This window comes from Pelecanus crispus, chromosome 1 (genome assembly GCF_030463565.1).
Source record: "Pelecanus crispus isolate bPelCri1 chromosome 1, bPelCri1.pri, whole genome shotgun sequence".
NCBI classification, from domain to species: Eukaryota; Metazoa; Chordata; class Aves; order Pelecaniformes; family Pelecanidae; genus Pelecanus; species Pelecanus crispus.
The window spans coordinates 80,631,124-80,651,139 of record NC_134643.1 but is presented as its reverse complement, the minus strand read 5'-3'; the positions used below and the strand labels follow the sequence as shown (position 1 = coordinate 80,651,139).

Sequence of the window (20,016 nt, the reverse complement as noted above, 5' to 3'; positions counted from 1 at the left end):
GACAAGCCCCTCCAGTTACTCAGCTCTTTGTAGGGAACAATGTATATTCCTAACTAGTGACTATAATCCAACAATTCAAAGCAAAAAGGAAAGAGTTAAATCAGATTTTAGGGTGCATCAGCCATCTTAAGGTATGTATTCTTAAGGTAGTTATCAATTATACAGTGCAAAGCTCTGGAGTACTGAGCATAATTCTGGCTGTCCCTCTTTAGGAAAGATTACATCAAAATGGAAAATGTGTAAAGAAAGGCTAGGAGGATGGTCAGGGGAATCAAAGCCCTATTATATGATGAGAAACTGGAATAAATAGACCATTTTAAGCCTAGATAAGTAAAGCTTGTGAAAGGATGTGGTTCCTGTCAACAAATATTACAGCAATAAACAATAATCAGAATTATGGGATCAAGTAAACCAGACATTTTTTAATAAGAAAATCATTATAAACAGAACTACATTAAATGTTAGTTTAAAACAGAGCTCTGTACCCTATGGCCCAGGTCATCCTTCTAGTCTTACTTACATACCCAAAATAATGGTCAAAATTCTGTCATTATGAAGTCAAGGCAGTATTTCTCTTGAATTCCTCAGTGTGTCCAGAATTCATGCCAGTGTCTGAAAGCTAATTGTAGTTTATAATGCTACAGAGAAAATCAGTCTTGTAAATAAATATCTGCCTGTGGTGAAAGACATGAATTTGTGTATGATCTCTTCTTTGGGAATAGGGACCCTGTCTGGTGCTCTCTGTCTGCCAGCATACAGCTAACAAACATTATATGCATCACATTTCATAAAATGTGTTACGAATAACCGTATTTTTAGTGCTGTTGTCTGCAATTAATCTTAACCATGTTGGAAAATGATACACATTTAACTGAAGTGCAGGGCTGGCTGCAGGTTTTTGCAGGGCTTTGTACAAATGGGTCTTTAGCCAAGTTCCTCCCCAGAAGGACAATCCCTGGCTCTGGACACCAGTTCTTCCCTCCCAGCTCTGGCAACACACCTCTACTCCAACCAAATAACTCAAGAATTCAAAGGAGGCCAAGCTAAGCAAGCTTGTCTGTAGGAGTGCGTCCAGACAAAGAAGGATTTCAGATAGTTTGTTGAGGGAGAACTGTGGTCCAGGCTCATTTTTTTGGTGACATCACAATTCATATCCTCCAAAGATCCTGCCAAAAATCTCTTGAGAATAGAGGGAAGTGAAAAACAAGCAGTAAAAAAAAGAACTCCACCCTCAAGAGGCCATTCTTCTAAAACATAACAATAAAACAGTGAAAAACATTTTCTCTAGCTTGGCTTTGCAGTTTGCTTTTAAAACTGGTCATTCGTGGGCAAATCTCTACTCTTTCAAAATCTCAGAAAGTATGTCTCGCGCTTTGGGTGTCAAGTCCTGATTGCACTGGAATCGATTCTGACTATTTTGGCATCAAGAGTTGTTAATAAGTATTTAGAATCAGGACAGACTTATGGACTCATAACTGTATTTTTCCAGTGTTGTGGATTCAACTGTACATGTGCATATTCATGTGGCTCCAAGCTGGAAATCTTTGAGCAAGCAGTTCACGCTGAAGCCATTTGTGCCTCCTTACACCTTCTTCAGGGGACCAGCAGGATGGGGCGGCCATGGCCTCCCCTCAGTTTCTCCTAACTGGAAGTTTGTAATGCAGGGCATCTGAAAGGAAGGGATAGTGGAAAGCTGATGGTAGAAACTACTTTGATTACAAGATCTCGAAGAATCTCACTTCTGAGCAGAAATTGATGGTTCTTTTTTCTCTGAATGTGACCATGTGTCTTTTAGTGCAGTTGATGGGCTCATGGCACCTCTCAGTGCTTGAGTGCCAAAGATGATCAAATAGGAATTACAGTAGTGCTCTTCTGAACCTGGTGCCCCTTCAACTGTTTTGCCAAGTGCATAGTGTTTCATGCAAATCAGCTGCAGAAATCTCAGGCATCTGAGAGACAAAACACTTCTGGGAAAGGCTGATGATATCGTCTGTGTTCAGCCGAAATGTGCCCTTTTATTTGGAGGGAGAAACCCTACAGGAAAGTTGTAACATGGAGGAATGCACTGTTTGGTCCATTTTATAAGTTTGTGAAGCAATTGTTCAGCTTTTTGGTACCACAAGACAGAAAAATATGAAGATAAACCCAAGATCTGTTAAGATGGTAGCATGTTTACTGCCTTTTCACTCAGATAAAATAATTTTGCATGCTAATGGACTAATTGAGAAAATCCAAGTCTATTTTGGATAAAATCAAACACAGCTTCACTACTACTTTGTCCCTGTATAAAAGTATGCGCAGCAGGGCATCCAAAAGAACTGGAGTCATGTTAGTATGATAACAGTGAGGGTGCCTGTCCTGATGTTAAGGTGGTATATGTGGTATTCTGAGGGAGATTTCAGGAGTCTCTGGAAGAGGACAGTAGAAACACAGCTGGAACTCAGATCTCTAATTTTACAAAAGCTGTCATAACGGAAGACCTATCAGATAAGAAGTGATTAAAGGTCACACAAACAAAAACATTTTGTGCACACGATGCATTCATGTGCTAGCTATGAACTATGCTTACATGGACAAAATGTGTACAAGCGTATGGTGGTTGTAAAAAAAGGTAGCTCACTAATCCTAACACGATTGCCATACTATGTGGGAGTTCAAAGCAAGCAATGTGGTTAAAATGTGTATAGCCTTAGACTTCTATGATGTAATAATTGCTTATTCAGCTGCTACAGTGAATATTTTCTGCAAAAGAAAGATAAGCTTAAGAATGTTACCCAAAAGCATGATTCCTGGAATGAGAAACCCTGAATTGTTTCTGGGAATTGTGCAAAAAATAAGAAATAAAAAGGACTGGATAATTTTTCATGGCAGTAGCATTCCAGCTAGATCAAAAAGGGACAGATTTTTTTTAAGTAACAATCTACAATAGCAGCTATTCTGTACAGCTGCTGATGATGGAAAAGCCTGTGTACAATCCAGGATTAGATAGCTGTTCATTACTCAGTGCTGATCTATGGAACAGTTATAAAGCTGATGATAATATCAAACAAAAGCTACACCTGAGCCTAGGTGGGCTTATCAAGCTAGTGCTAGTAAAGCTTTCCAGTTCTTCAGTGCAGTAAGTGATGTGACCGTTAAATTCATCAACTTCCCAGCCCACATAACCAGCTATAGTTGGGTATGGATATGGAAGTGAGTCCAGGTCAAGGGGTCAAAGTCACACCTCCTTATTAAGAAGTTTTCAATCTTTTAAGCACATTAATTGATTAAATTTGTAAAATGTAATGCAGGTCTTGCCCTTCATTTGATTTAGTCTGTAAGAGACTCAGCACTATGGAATGTGAGAAAACAGAACATGATTATCACTTCTCAGCATATGCAGATACAGGCAGCAGATGGACTCTATGAAAGCTCAGCACTAGTCCAACATGTTTCAGTAACAGTATGTCATCCAGAATTTTTGGAACTCATGCTTACAACAGACATGCATTGGTTTAGGTTTCCAGTAAGAAAAATAGCTTCAACTTTCACAGCCTACCCTTCTGATGAAACCTTTCTTTTCCAGTCAAAAAAATTCTTACTAGTGATGCTCATCCATCTAACTGTCAGCTGGGGAATAAAAAAAAGTCTACATACAGAATTTGATTCTCAAAATGACAGATTGGCCATCTGTATTCTTCAGGATCCATTTTTTGTCTTCCAACCTCCCTTTACATCTGTACTCTTCTGACACAAAACCAGAGCAACTGCACATCCCGTTGGCCAAGGCTCCACTGTGCTACAGGCTCAGGGCAGACAAAGTGTGCTTGGCCTGGTCTGCTACGCCAAACCAACTGTTCTTGAAACAATGACACCTGGCTAATATTAGGTGGACAAGCCAGCTGCCTTTGTAGCAGGGATGGCAGTCAACTGCTGGCAGCTGGGATCTGTAGTCTTGATTTTTTGGCTGTCCTGACAACAAACTGTGGAAATGCTGTTTCTGGCAATGCAAATACACTCTGGCTGGCCACTTAAGGCATCAAATAGACCCAGAGACACATTACCACCCTCCATCTGAGATGATGTGAGTATTTGCTGGATCTCCTCAGACCAGAGTTGGAATGAAGATGCCCCTCCTCCATTTTATATGCAGAGAAAGAAGTGAATAGCAGCTTTTCTTTTTCTGCACAGACGTTCTCATTTACCCCAAGACTGTACATCAAATATGCCAATATACTGATGGGGTAAGATGAACAGACACAGCTGAGCTGCAGCATTAGTCACCTTTGGACAGTAAGGTATTCTTAGTCCTTCCAGTAGGTTGTTCTTACACATTCCCTATATACCAGCTTGAACTTCATAACAAATGCATGAAACCTGGAGCCAGGATGCCCTCTCTTGTAATCCCCACAATAGCACGAGCCAGGAGGCAGTCTCCAATGCATCTCTTGCAGTCTGCAAGGCTGTGTTCGTCACCAGCTGTCCCTCTCCAGTACTGCTCTAGACTACTCTTTGCCCTCAAAGAGAGCCTATGACAATGGTGCTTCTCCCTCCCAGGTGTGGTGGTCATATTGGATTTTTATGAACTGACAGACAATCACTCACAGTTCATGTGCTGCAAAGAAATATGATATTCTGCCTCAACAGGCTTAAAGGGTTTGAACCTTTACCTTCAGATGAATTCTCAGCTGAGTGATTATTTCAGGATAGCTGAAATCACTGAAGAAACCCAGTTAGCACACTCACTAAAGCAGCAGCACCCTAAAGGAAATGCCTGGTATGTTAGTGTGTTTTGTGGTTGGTTTTAAAACAGCCAACATTTTACTGGAAATTTTCCTAGGTCTGGAGAACACTCATTTATGGGGAATGTGGCTCTGGTAGCACCAGCAGTGGCCATCACACAATTAGGGGATTTTTCAGATATGGCCAAACCTCATTTTATGAAGTATCTGTTTGCAGTCAATAAAAGAAGTTCTTAAAATTGTTGATGGCAATAGCTGGTGATGGGTTGCTGTGTTTGGTGATAAGGACAAGCCTAAGGGAGGCAATGCTATACTGCAACATGTCTTATTTTCTCTGGTGGGGAAAGTAAGTGCTTTACTGTGGGGCTTTTATTTTGTCTCAGGTCTAATAAAAAATCTTTCAAAAAAGAAGGAAACTGGCTACTAAAAAATTAGAAGACTACACCTATTGCTGGAAGACTACAAGGCATCCCATATACATATCAAAATACCACAGAAGATTGGGATGTAGGAGCCCTCAAGACATTATCTTGCCCTACCCACTACTCTCAGGCAGAACTGATAAAATTTGGTCAGTTCTAGGCAGATATCTATTTAGTTGTTCAAAACGGTATCAAGTGAGGCTGATTACACAACATCTCTAGGCAATGTGCTCTTGTGCTTCAATGTCCCTAATGACAGAGAATTTTTAATAATATATTACTTCACTGTCCACTCCAACAACCGTTTAAATCCATTCTTTTTTTACTACCTCTTCCACACTTCAACAACCTTCTATCTAGCTGAAGACTGCTACTTCATGCGGATGTCTTTTCTGTGAACGGATCAACTTGATTTTTCTCGTCTTTCTGGATAGGTTATTTTTTAGACTTCTGTGAGGAGGCTGACATTTGAAAGATACTAAGGCTAGAAAACTGAGGCAGTTCTGAAGATTTCTAGAAGACATGAAGAAATTGAGAGAATTTTAATACTGCAGTCCACTGAGCACCATATAAACAGCTTAGTGTAAGTAATGGCTGTCCTAGACTTTAGATACTCACAAGAACATGAAAAACAAGGGTGCATTCACAGCTCTGATGGACACAGGTGGCCTAAAGAACCCAGTCTCACCAAGATGACATGGGTGGACCTACAAAAAAGACTCACAACTGGAAGAACAACAGGAACTGCTCTTTCTGACAAGCACATGCTAAATTTTGTCCTTCACTCCTCCCTGTAGTAAAAAATCATGCAAATAAAGAAATTACTTCACAGGGTGTTGATAGCCTAAAGTGGCACTTCTTTCTCATTTAAGAACAAATTTTTATCTTCTCTTGATTTCCCATTTAAAATCTTAAAAAAAATGTGTGATTAGGAAGTTTTATATAAGGTGTTACAATTAATCTACTATTAGTCCTGTTCATTTGTATAAAGGCCATGATCCAAAATGTACTGTAGTAAATGAGAGTCTTTAGATAGACCTTAAAGAGCTTTGGATTGAGTCCAAGTATATATATTTTTTTAAATTAAAGCAACTGAAATAGGAAGGATATGAAAATATGACAGAGCAGCATGTCTCAGGGTAGCAAACATATATATGCTCAAGGATTCCTGTATTTTCTCATGCAAAATGGTTACAGGAAAAGTATTTTCACACTGGGATTTCTCTATTTTCATCTGACCAGAAAATTAGCAAGAATAACTATGCTTTTATATACTGCTTAAGTGATTGTAGGCATGTTTATTGTGGAATTAAAAAAAAAAAATATGGACAATGACAAAAGATTCTGATATTCTAGTACTGCCACATTTAAAGAGTAGTCTGGAAACACTATGTAGATGGGATAAAATTTATAGCACAATGGGACAAGGTTCAAGTAGCGAATGAACATGGAAGAAACCACAGACTTCACAGAGCAGGGAGAAAATAAAGATCCATTTTTTGTATTTTTTTATATAGCAATGATTTAGGAAAGGTTTTCTTTTGGAGAATACGTTACTAAAACTCTCTCTTCAATAGATTTTCCTCATTATTGAAATTATGTATATTGAGCTGCAAACTGTTATCCAGCTCTTCTATATTTTTTGCCATAGTATTGATATTAGAAGTACTCAGTACTCTGAGTTTGGAATTTAGTCAGTGATAAGAGCTTCAAAGCTGGAAGATTGTAATATTTTCAATGGATGTGCTGCTGGTAGCATTTGTACAATATATCATTTGAGTGCTTTGTAAATCCTAGGAAACACCCTAAAAAGCTGGAATACGCCAAAGTATTTCTACATCCATACGCTTTCTTTGGCATTGATACAGAAGATTTTTTTTAGGTATTTCTTTCTTTATTACTAAGCCTAAGATCTCAATCCATATTTTGACAGTACTAGACTCAAAAGTAAACCCTTTAGCAGGGAACATCTTACATCTTTGTGCAGCATGGGTTGTTTGTGGGTGCTACATTAGCCAAAGATGTGCCAGTGTATTCAGGAAAGCATTAGCACTGGAGATCCTTCTTTAGAACTGTTGCATCCTGTTGATCAGAGAAGACTTTAAACATGACTTCTACTGGACTGTCCCAGTGTCTTGCCAGAGATTATTTCAGCAGGACAAGAATCGTTACCCGGTCTCATAAGCAGGCATGTTACTGGCACAATTTTTCCCTTCCTGTACGCACTCTCCGTCACTGCAAATTACCCAGAACATCATCTACAATAGTATCCACAGTATCTACAATAGTATCTACAATAGATACTATGACTATTCCTTGTCCACTTACCTGATGTTAATCTGAGCATTTCTAAACTGATTTTTACTCACAAAATATTATGGCCAGTAATTCTTTACATTCTTCTAGTGCTCTTCACTGATCTGTACTGACCCTTCCTCTCCTTTATATTCTTTTTGCTTCTTGTGCCCTCTTCCATTGTTTTCTCTCTTGCTCCTGACGACTTCTTCACTGACTTCTTTGTGGATGAATACTGTGTTCTGTTTTGGGCCCCTCACTACAAGAAAGACATTGAGGTGCTGGAGCGTGTTCAGAGAAGGGCAACGAAGCTGGTGAAGGGTCTAGAGAACAAGTCCTGTGAGGAGTGGCTGAGGGAACTGGGGTTGTTTAGCCTGGAGAAAAGGAGGCTGAAGGGAGACCTTATTGCTCTCTACAACTACCTGAAAGGAGGCTGTAGTGAGGCGGGTGTCGGTCTCTTCTCCCAAGTAACAAGTGACAGGACAAGAGGAAATGGCCTCAAGTTGCACCGGGGGAGGTTTAGATAGGATATTAGGAGAAATTTCTTCGTGGAAAGGGTTGTCAAGCATTGGAACAGGCTGTCCAGGGAAGTGGTTGAGTCGCCATCCCTGGAGGTATTTAAAAGACATGTAGATGTAGTGCTTAGGGACATGGTTTAGTGGTGGACTTGGCAGTGTTAGATGAACGGTTGGACTCAATGATCTTAAAGGTCTTTTTCCAACCTAAAGGATTCTATGATTCTATGACAATTTTTCTATACTTTCTTATCCTGTAGTCTTCTCAGTCTCCTGCCTCCACTTCTACATTTGATCTTGGAGCAATGTTATCCACTCTCCCAGTTTAATTATATGTGATGACTTAACTATTAAAATCTCAACACCTGGTCTACTTGCTTCCATTGAATCCACACATAAATACATGTGCCTCACATTTCCTGAGTGCTTTACAAAAACTTTTGCCTATTCTGACTAAAATGATCTGCTTATTTTGTTCTTTCTTAACTTTACTCATTTTCTTTATTCCCTGTCACTGCCAACCATCACTTTTTTGCTACCTTTTTCACAAAAGCTTTTGTTCATTTATCTCTTCCATACTAAACACTTTATGCTACCACTAAAATTCTTGCCCACGCCCTGATTTTTTTAAAATTTTTATTTCAGCTCTCTCTTTCTTAACCTTCTCTGTCTCATCCGCTTTTATTCTCTACAGATATTTTACTACATCTAGTAAACCCATATTCTCGGTTCACTGAACTGATTTTGCCACCTACTTCTTTAGATCTATCCATAACTCACAAAACCAAACTTAAAATCTTTTATGGTCCCAGGTAACTCTATTTCTGCCAAGTCCCAGAGGACTAAGATCCATCTTTCATTTCCGAAAATGTTAATAAAAGTATTATAAAACAAGTTGGTCTTAACACAACTATTAAAAACACATGTAAAATTGATATGAAACTTGCAGAATGGGCTAAAATGCAACAATAAATAACTAACTTTTGAATAGACATTGATCTGCTATCAGATAATGCCTGAAATCTGACAGAATAGTATAAATATACTGCAGTAACTTGATAAGCTAGTCTGTGGATTTTCATCTTGGATTTCACTAACATGTCTGCTTTCAATTACGCACATGAAAAACAAGAGTTTAACATCTTGCTCTTCCCCCGATTGCAATAAAATGTCGTGTCTGAAAATGGACTATTAAAAAGAAACTCAACTGAAAACTAGAGATAGCTCTCATATTTTAGAACTGTATTTTTTGGTAGTATGTGATTTTTTGGGAGATTTTATCTAGCAGGCAAGAAAGGATAGATTTAGCCTTTTATAAGTCCTACCTCCACCCATATACTTCTTATAAATTTACTGCTATAAAAGCACATGTAAAAATCATAATCTTAAAATAAAACTCATTCCACAAAGTCAGTGGAACATTTTTTTTATTACAAACTATAAGCTCACCCTGAGTAGACATGTTTCCAGATGTTTAGTGAGTTAAATTGTCTGTGCCTGTAGTACCAAGACATGCCAAAGACGCAGCTAGAGGATGAAGTATTCATACACTGACTGGACATAATGATGCAAGTAATTCATCTTCTTCAGCAGATGGTAGTTTATATCATAAGCAAAAAAATGTTTTAAAAAAATGCAATGTTTACAATAAAACGAAGCTGCATTGTAAAATTTAGGTTTTTAAGACCCTTACTCATGCAAAGAATGATGTGCATATCTATATTCGCATGCATTGGGCAGTTCCACTGAAGGCAGCCCCTTCTGTTTTTTCAGAATGAGGACTTTCATTAATAGATACCGATGATTCGATGATTAATTAGTAAGGAAAAGCAATTAAGAAAACTGATGGTCACAAGTTTATGAGGAAGCTCTATTTCAGAAATATGTTGTCCTAGTAACTTGGCAACTGTATCACTAAAGCACTTAAGAGCTCGGCTTTGCCCCAAACCCCTTTATACTAGTCACACAGAGGATCACAGGCTCTGCCCCAAAGAGCCTGCACTTAAACAACATGATCCCACAAGTTAACTACTTCATTTGCCTGCAAAACACAGATGGCCATGCAGAATAATGCAGTGGAAAAAAAATCTTTCTTACAGCAATTACAATTACTAGTAATTTTTACATTATTAATTACAATTACTAGTAGTTATTTCACCTGAGCAAAGTCTACGCTTCAAAAGGCAGTGTGCTAAGCAAGGATCCTCAACTGCTTTTAGACATTTAAACCTAATTTTATGCAGTGTACTGTTTTCAAAGTTCTAAGGATGCAGAAATTCTCAGTGAAATTAGAGTATGGATTTTTATTTGAGAATAAAAACCTGATATACCTTTTATTGCCAAATTTGGCTATACTTTGTGCTAAAAAGATTTTTGAAAACCTGAACTTATACATCTAATTACTTACCATTTTTTTAAAAGAGTAGTCCAGTAATTAAGGTTAAATGTACACTGAGATTACAAAATGAAATTCTTCAGTGTTTTACAGTAACGTCGAATGCTTCAAATTACTATGTCCATTCACTGGGATACATCAAAGCCACAGTTTTGCTGATGTACCCTGCTGTCTGAGAGAAAGTAGCAGCTATCTTGGGATTCTGGCACTAAATGTTGCTTTTCTAACCTTCTTTATTCTGCCCCTCCTTCTTTAAAAGGAGTGGCTAAAAATACCTCTATCAAAAGCAAATATGTCGAAGGATATCTGTGACAAGTGCTCTGCTGTATGAAAATCTAAGAGCCAAAATACTGTGACAGTAACGTAATTTACTTTACCGGCTTTTGTCTGCCATTGTTAGGCCTAGGCCAGAGACCATATGTTTGTAAATGTTTGCCTGGAGTACGGCATAATCAAGCCTCAACTCTGAATGGCCTCTTGGGGTTACTCTTAATAGAAAGAGGTCGTTTCTCTGTTAGCTATGATGAATTCATTACCACCGTATGAAAAGTAGTTTCTTTGTCATATCTTACCAGCTACGTTTCGGCTGGATTATTACACTGAATTAAACCAAGAGAATATCCTCTGTTTATACAGGATTAAGAGAACGGGGTAAAAGCGCACAGCATGGAAGGGGAGTCATGGCCCAGGTCCAGATCCCTGCTTTCAAAAGCAACCACATCACACAGTATCATTCATAAAATGTTCCACATTTTGCCTTCGAAAAGCCTGCATCTTCTGCTTCTCTATTCCTCCTGCTCCAATGAGATTTCAAGTAACTGCTGAGCCTGCTTCTCATTTTTGGGGGGGGGGGGCGTAATTTGGTGCCCAGCAGCCCAGACCTGACACCTCTCCTGACCGCCGGTTTGGGGACACATCGCCTTCGCGGCGCGCAATGCCACCCCACGCCCACGGCCGGCCGCCTTTCGTTTGCAGAGTGCCACCGCGCAACGGCGGGCGGCAGCGCCGACCGCCCCGACATGTCGCGATTCCCGGGGCTGCAAAAGCCCCGCAGCCCTCCCCGGGGACCCCGCCGGCCCCGCTGCCAGGAGCCCGCGGGGCGCCCGGCCCCGGGCGGGCAGCGCAGCCCGCCCACCGCCACGGACAGACTCACCGAGTCCCAGCGGCAAAGCCCGTCCCGGCGGAGCCCCGTATCGCCCCTCCGGAGCAGAGCTAACCCGCCCCGGGTGGCAGCGGCCCCGGGGGCGGGGGGGGGAGGTGAGCGGGAACCGGCGGTGGCAGCGAGCGGCTGCGGCGGAGCCGGTGCACGCCACGCCTTTCTGCTCACTGGAACATGGCAGCGGCGCTTTAAAGCCTGCCCGGGACGTCCAGGGGCACGGGAAGGGGGGGGGGGGATATGAGGGGAAACCCAGCCGCCCCGCTGCCCCGTGGGCCCGCTCCCGCCGGACCCCGCTCGCCGCCCGGAGCGCGGCCGCCCGCGCCCTCCGGCCCCGGGACGGGGGGGAGCGGGCAGCGCCGGCGCGGCCAGCCCCGGGGGGAGCAGTGAGGCGCCCCGCCGCCGGCAGCCTCCCGGCCGGGCGGAGCCGCGCCGCCGGCCCGCAGCCCGCCGGGGCGTCCGGGACCCTGCGCCGCCTGCCCCGGGGGCAGAGCCGGGCCCGCGGGCGGCGGCGGCGGGGGGGAGCGCGGCGCAGCCCGGTAGCCGCCCGCCCGCCCGCCGGTCGGCTCGGCGCCGCTCCCCGCACTTACCTTGGCCCCGGAGCGAAGGCACCAGCGCCAGGAGCAAGAGCAGCCGCAGCGGCCGGGCCCCGCGGAGGTTGTCCATCGGCCGCCCGCAGCTCTCCGCCGCCGGGAGCACTCGCACCGAGCGGGGGCTTGGCTCTCCTGCAGCGTCCAGCGGGCTCCCCCCTTTTTGCTTGCTGCTGTTGCTGCTGGTTTCTGATGTTATCCCAGCCGCCTGAGACCGGTTGGAAAAGAGCTTGCAGGAACCCCCCACTCAGTGGGCTTTACAAAGATTTAATTCACTGCCTACCCGGTTAATTGCACAGCCTGCAAGTGCTTAGCAGAACAGAGCCGCCACGGCAGCTCGGAGGCAGAGACCCTGTTGCTTCTGATACCCCTACCCTCCCTCCCCGCCAGCCCCACGCACGCTGTAAAAGTGACTCCCTTTAGCTCGGAAAACTTTACAGATACTCAGCGTGAACCTAGGGCCGGCGTGACTGATTCTGTGAAGGAGAAATGCAGCGACTTCTCTCGGTGCCAAGTAGAAGGCTACAAAGAAAGTCGAAGCAAAGAAAAAGCAAAAGAAGCCACCTAGCAGGGAAGAAAAGGTTTAACCTCTAGAGGGGAGATTTTCACCCCCCGTTCTTGGTCTTCCCGTGGATTTTACACCAACACAACTTTTGTCAATGAAAAGGATTTTAAAAAGGAAAGAGATTCTAGAATCTTTCAGTGACATTCACTGGGGAAAAAAAAATTCCTTCTTTCCTCCCCCTCCTCTTAAAAAGTCAGGATGAGAATTTCAATCCAAATGAGGCAGTCAGCTCTGCTCTCTCTCTCTCCCCTCCCCCTCCCCCTTTTTTTGTTCTTTTTTTCTTTTTTTTTAAACCTCCTTATCTTATTTAAACAGGAACACAAACACTGATAGTGGTCAAAGGAAGAGCTAGAGTTGAAAGCACCCAGGTGGCTATGCTGTTGCCAAGATCTTTAAGATAATGTGGGGGATAATATTTGCAGGCAAATGCGCATGGAAACGAATGGGGAGTTCATCACCTCTCTATACTTTGCCCTCAGATTTACTCAGAAAAACAGCTGGAAGTTAGTTTGCATTTACTTGGTAGTTGTGCCACATGGACTCTGATTGGACTATTCCTCTTGTAGCTACTCAATAACTCAACTTTTTAATCTCGCTCCTCAAAATGTCCAACTGGAAAAAGTATTTAAGGCACTAAGAGTTGAAAGTGTGCATGTTTTGTTCTGCCCCAGGTTACTTGCGCTTTTCTTTTCTTTTCTTTTCTTACACAAGAACATAAAAATGGCCATACAGCCAAGGGTCCAACTATCCCAATAGCCTGTCTTCAATGATCGTAAGCAGGCACCAAAGGAAGAGTATGAACAAGGAAAACACAGGGTAATTCTCCCAACTACTCTTCCAGCCTCCAGCTGCTTTGAGTTTAGAGCATTTCCTCAGTGGAATGTGGTTTCTGTGCACTTAGTATCCCCCAATGAATTTCTATTCCAGGTATTTATCCTGTCTCCCCATGAGTTCTTGTAAACCTTTATCATCCAAAATATCCTTTGGCAACAGGTTTCATGGATCTACCAGCAACTGTGTGAAGGGCCATTTCCTTTTGTTCCTTTTGAACCTGGCTCCACCAATCTTCTCATGGTGCCTCTACTGCAGGAAGAGACATCAAAGAACTGACTCCTATACACACTCTTAATTTTTATAAATGTTAATAAATAAAATAATAATAAATAAATAAACATTATCATATCCTGCCCAGGTCATCTTTTTTCAACTGCTGTTTCTTTTTTGTTTGGGGTTTTTTCTTTTCCCCTCTATTTTACTGGGAAGGGGCAGCTAGAAAAGGAGAGGAAGGATACAGGGCTGACTTTATTTAGGGGTAGTTTTTGCTTCTTTTTTCTACACATGCATGTCTATTTATGTCTCTTTAAATGCCCTAACTCAGTTTACAAGGATCTTACATCAATTGTAGTGGGACCTTGACAGTGTTTCATCACAACCTCCAAACTACTGTTTTTCATGTATCAGGCAGCTGCAGGAGGCAACTAACAAAGATCACACCTTGTCTGAAGTTTGTACCAGCTTAACTGAACCTGTGGAATCCCCTCTATAGAAACCCTGGCTTTAGTTCAATATTGGCTTATTTCACTTTACTTTAAACCTTCTCCTAACTGATTAAAGGCGGGTAGAAAGTTCACCAGTTTGACTGAAACAGTGTAAAGTCACACATAACAGCCTGTCCACACGTGGAGTTAGCCTGATTAACACCATGTGTGGACATTCTTACGCCATAGTAAGAAGTCCTTGTTCCTGTTTAGTTTGCCACCACAAGCTGTTTACCAGAAATGAGGCAAATGCAAGTAACAGTTTAAGAAATATTTCTAGAAACTATCATGGCATGGTCATCTGCAGATCTGATAATAGGGTTTTCCCTGGTTTGGGGTGGGGGTTTATTTTGCGTAATATTAATACACATTTCCAGAATAAACTGGCACTCTCACCTACAACCAGATTCAGTGGCCTTGAGTACATGTGATTCTAATTACTGACCCCAAGCTTTGTAGTGAGCTAAGCCATGCTCTTTGGGCTCAATTCAAAGCTCCTGGAAGTCAATGGAAAGTAAAGGCTTATGAGAGGGAATATTTTGCATGACCACATTTTTTCTTACATCTGTTTGCAAAGGCCCTATAATCCTTTGTGTAGCCTTTAAAACAAACAAAATCTTTAATGAGGATTTTATTTTTACTTCAGAAGAATAAAAATCATTTGCAGAAGCTCAGATTAATGAGTAATGACAGCGTAACAAATCACTGTGCAAGTCATTTCCAAGGGTCTTGTTGAGAGTAGATACACACGAGTAGACTGACAAAGAATTTAGAATTACTCTAACAAATCTATTACCATCTATGGCAGCAAGTTCACAGTTGTCATTCGGCTACTTAGTTTTCATGGGAACAGGAAATCTTGAGATGGCCTGAATAAGCCTATGTAAGGACATCAGCCTCTGCCTAGTGAACAAAGCTGCCCCACGGTCCCAGCTGTTGTGCCTCTCAACTCCTCTGTTTTACTGCAGCTCCCAAATCCTAATATTTTTTTTCCTCCACCCATTTGTCCCAGAAGTTGAGCAAAAGAGAGGGAAAAGAAATTGCTATATCTTCCCTGTTTTCAGAAACAATGTTGCAAGTAAGAAAATAGATTCTCCTAGAAATAAAATCTACCCATAGTTACTGAAGGGAAACTCCTTGGCCCCTACGGCAAAAAATGAAGCTACTTTTTGGCTCTCATTAAGGTAATGTGCCACACTAAAGATGCATAAAAAGGCCTCTTTCTTTCTTAATAGGAAGAATACTTCGCTGACTGCTATGGACACACAAGGATTAAGAAAAACCTGTGTGGATCTGCATGGTAGTGTTGGGTTGATGATTGGTCTGATGATCTTAGAGGTCCTTTCCAACCTCAATGATTCTTAGTTTTTACTTTCATTAAAAAATAATCCAGCCACCAAGCCAGGAAACATGAAATTAATTATTACTCTACCCTTAATTGGTTTAGTGGGAGACTTGGTAGTTGTTAGGTTAATGGTTGGACTGGATAATCTTAAAGGTCTTTTCCAACCTAAACCATTCTATGATTCTTTCTCCCACTGTAAAAATAAGACCCAAACTCTACAGTAGGCAAATCCATAGCTATCGGAGTACAAATGATCCACTCAGCTTAGCTCCAGACACTAGTATGTGCAAAGTACAATTGCCATTTGGCTTCTTGCCTGGAGAAAACACTACCTGAATCTTTTATGAATTAAAAAATAATTTGAGTAATAAGGAAGACCTCTGTCCAAAAGAGACGTGGCAGCAGCTGTGTCAAATAATCATTTTAATATTGGAAGTTTTGGAAATTTTTAGGTTTTAGCATCTTAATATTGGAAATGGATTTTTAAGGCTTATGGGCACCATTATGACTATCTTGCCCATCCTTCTGTATAGTATAGGCAGGTTTTCCAATTGAACTAGAACTTTACAAAAAAATCTTGTCAGAGTTTTCAGAGACAGATGCACCATAATCCTTGGTTATTTTTTGAAATTGTTAATGGCATTACAGATAACAATTTGTTACTTATTTTGAGGCTAAATCAATCTAGTTTAGTTTTTAATAGATCTCTGGGCTTGTATTCATGTTGAAGTTACTGTCAGTAAGTACCCAGTGCTTTGTGCATCATCAGCGACCATCAAAGCACCATAGCTTGTGGATGCTTCGTATGCACTTAGCACGTCCTCATTAGGGATTAGCTTGGAATAAAACCTCCCCCTAGATAAGTCAGTTTGTCCCCCATGCCGCAGGCTCATCTTCATTCTCAAATCCCAAACTACTGACTATCCACACCAAATGGATACCAGCCTGAGTCATGCCAGGCCCTAGATAAGCAAAGGAAGGAGGGAGGACTGGAAGCCTCCTCTGTTCACTAGTGTGTATGAAACTGTGCCTCCAAGTCTAGTCAAGAAGGCTGACCTAGCCACCACCTTTATGCCACCTAGCTTATGATGGCATCTTGTAGCTAAAGTCAGGCAGAGAAGCTGGCTCAGGACTCCTTCCAGAATAATTACAATGTCAGATGAAATTTATAACCATCCTAAATTTGGACTGCTCTTTATATAAATAATATTACATAGCTATATATAAGTACATATATAAGTAATATTACATATATGCATATATGTAATTGTGTGGATGCCAATAGCCCAAGCTGCTCATACCATACGGGCAGCAATACATATGCTTGTATCCAAACCAGGGTATCTACCTGGGCTGTATGTTTCAAATACCTAAAGGCTGTTAGAAGAGGCTTGGCTTAGTTTATAGAACTTTCCTCGTACAGACAAACCCTTTCACTGCTAGATTAATCTCTGAACATTTTTTTCCTCTTTGCATGGATCAGTTAAATATTCCAGACTGGGACTCATAACCCTGAGCCCTTTTCAACATCATTGCTTCTAAGCATTTTGAGTTTTTACCCATTTTGGAGTTTGTATCCATTTTGTAAGTGTTGCCTACATTTTCTTTTCTTTCCTGTCTGATTAAGAAAAAAATTTATATAGCTATCTTGGACACTCAAAACATACACTGTTTTGCTATTAATATATATAGGGTCTGCTTCTAAGACAAGGAGGAGTTTATTGGGGTATAAAGGAATGCTTTGATGATCCATGTCATTTCCCTTGTGGCATTACTTGTAGAATTCAGGAATAACTCAATCTGACATTCATGGGGTATTTCCTGCCTCTCCTTCTAGAGATGCATCCTCCCAGTCTCTCAGATCTCCCTCTTCCCATAAATTTCCTCTCCCCTTCTAGACTCTCTCATGTCACTGCAGGCAGAGCTGGTCTTATGTGTGAATAGGCAGGGCGTTTTCCTTCCAGGACCTGAGGCCTGGGAAGGCTGGGATCCATTTGGATAAGCTGGAGAGCAGTGTGAGTCATGCACACATGGGTTGGAGGGGACAATGGCATCTGCCTTAGACTCTGCCTTAGACTCGAGAAGTCTAACAACAGCAGGGATCAGTCATTATTTTAGCTGCAGCCTCTCTGAGGGTGACTCTTATATTTGTCAATCAGCATCTGTACCAATGGTTATTTTCACTATTCAAACAAAAATAAAATCTCATTATAAAGGGTGGGGAAAAGCCATCAATAAAGTAAATGGCTATTCTGGCAAAAGGCCATTTCCCTTCCTGACATCCCTGATAAATCTGAGCTCCATCCCTGTCAAACAAAAATAATATCCTAGTATGTGACCAAATGATCTTTGGGAAACAGAAAATATACAAGTGAATGTAAGACATTTCAGGTTTGCATAAATAAAATTCCAGAGTCTGTTGTATCTAATAGCTTAAAATCAGGAGCACAGAGTTTTCTATGTTTCTTCATGATCACTTAAAATCTGCTTCATTCAGTGCTATTTCATTATTGTTTTATGAATTTGCTGTATTATTTACAAATGTTTTTGCATAAGTCTATTAAAGACAGAAGCCATCCTACCCATCTGCAAACAGCCCCAGCCTGCCAGAAGGCTTTTATCTTACCCGTAGAAACTGTGATTTAAACTCAATATAATGTAAGCAGATAGTCAGCGGAAAGCATATGAACACTGATAAAGCTCTACAACAAATTCACGTATACTGGGTTTCCTCCTTTTCCCTCAGCCTCATAGACAGCTTCTGTTTCTTTTCCTCAGTCTCAATTTCTTTAACAGAGGTTCACAAACTTTATTTACTCATGTACCACATCTTTTAGACTTTACACCCTTGGGCTGTAATATCTTTGTCCCAGGAACCCAAGATCATCCTTGGTGGCCTGACTCTACAAACACATGTTAATAATATACACAGGGAGCGAGGCTTGCATTTACACAATGCTTACACAATTCTGAGCGGTGGCTATGGGAGGGCACCTTAATACAAATTAATTTAAAAGGTATTGTAGTGTAGCAAACTCTTTGGAAGAAAAATATTATAAACTTACTATATTTTCTGGCACGATTCTGCAGAAACTGTCTGATATCTGGCATACGCGAAGTTGGTGGACACTGGCTCTTAATTGGAAGGGTGGATGCATCAGAATATCTTTGGACAGCTGCAAAAGGAAAAATAAACAGATTAGCCCTATTAAATGAACCTAATGGGTTAAGCTGTTCCGTGCTGCATGTACCCCGTGGCTCCCAGGTCTCAGGGCAGACATTTTCATTTGTATATACTACATCATTAGCCACAGGCCATGTAGATGAGGAGACTGGCTCAGAGTCTTTGGAGAAGAGCTGTAGTATAATTCAAGTTTTGCATAAAAAATGAGTTTTCTGTTTGTCAGGGACTACTCTGACGCTCCTTTCTTACCTCCTGGCTGAGCTCTGGAAACAGAGCTAGCAACAGAATTTAGGTTCCATCTAAAAAAACTCAAAACAACCAGCCCTATACTACCCATTTTATTCCAGAAAGCCCTTTCCTCCCACTCTTATTTCTTTCAACTGTGATCTCACAACTGTCCTTTGATCTAGTCATAAAGTTTGGGACTGGGTCAATGAGGTATTCCTACGAGAGGGAAGAACAGTCCCCAGTGCAATGTATAAAAAAGAGGATGTGACATACAGACAGACAGCAGCAACTTATGCCAAAGGGAGGTAGAAAAAACATGCTCAGTCTACTCTTAAAAATTACCTCCTACCCCCTGCAAGTCCTAACTATTTAGGAATTAATTATCTGGGAGAAATGTGGCCTGCTAAACAGCAAGTTTGAGCAGACTTTAACAGAGGTTCTCTTTCCAGCTCGTTCTCTGGCTTATGAGATGTCTTTTGGCAAGATATTTACCTCTCTGTGCCTCATTTTATCTGTAAGAATAACCTGATTTGTAAAATGTTTTGAGTGCCATAAAATTAAACATGCTGCATAAGAGTTAGCTGTTATAAACTAGCAACCTTGAGCCATGAACTTCCCGTGAATGTGGTATGAAGTAATTTAGGCCAATTTTAGCCCAACTTCTATTTCCCCTGTTTAAAAGCAGCATCCTATATAGTTGTCTATATTAGAATAACGTTAGTGTTCAGAATAGCTCTCATATTCTTTTCTCTAAACTTAGAAATGTACAGCCAGCCAAATTTCCAGCTGAATAGCAGATATATACATTTGCTTTGATAGTTATTCCATAATTTGTACTGTACTTCTGAAATGTTCCACAAACGTACAGGCCAGTCATTAAAAGGATCTAACTTGTGCATGTAAGTAATAGCTTCATTGCAAGTCAGAAAACAGGATTCTTTCAAGATTTTAGATTTCCCATTAGATACATGTATTCTCTGTGTATTCAGGAGTAACATAAATTGTCTTAACTGTCATTAAGCAGATAGCTAGTAAGAAAAGCATTTGCAGAATCATTAACAT

At 41.2% G+C, this 20,016-nt stretch overlaps 1 protein-coding gene across 1 annotated transcript in view; it reads right to left on the bottom strand.

Moving 5' to 3' along the window:
* The window catches only part of FBLN1 (fibulin 1), an 82,368-nt gene extending 70,198 nt beyond the window's left edge, over positions 1-12,170 (bottom strand). The window contains 3 exon segments of the mRNA XM_075707576.1: positions 11,502-11,574; positions 11,576-11,638; positions 11,640-12,170. Coding sequence (XP_075563691.1) covers positions 11,502-11,574; positions 11,576-11,638; positions 11,640-12,170 — 667 coding nt within the window.
* Between the last annotated feature and the right edge of the window lie 7,846 nt (positions 12,171-20,016).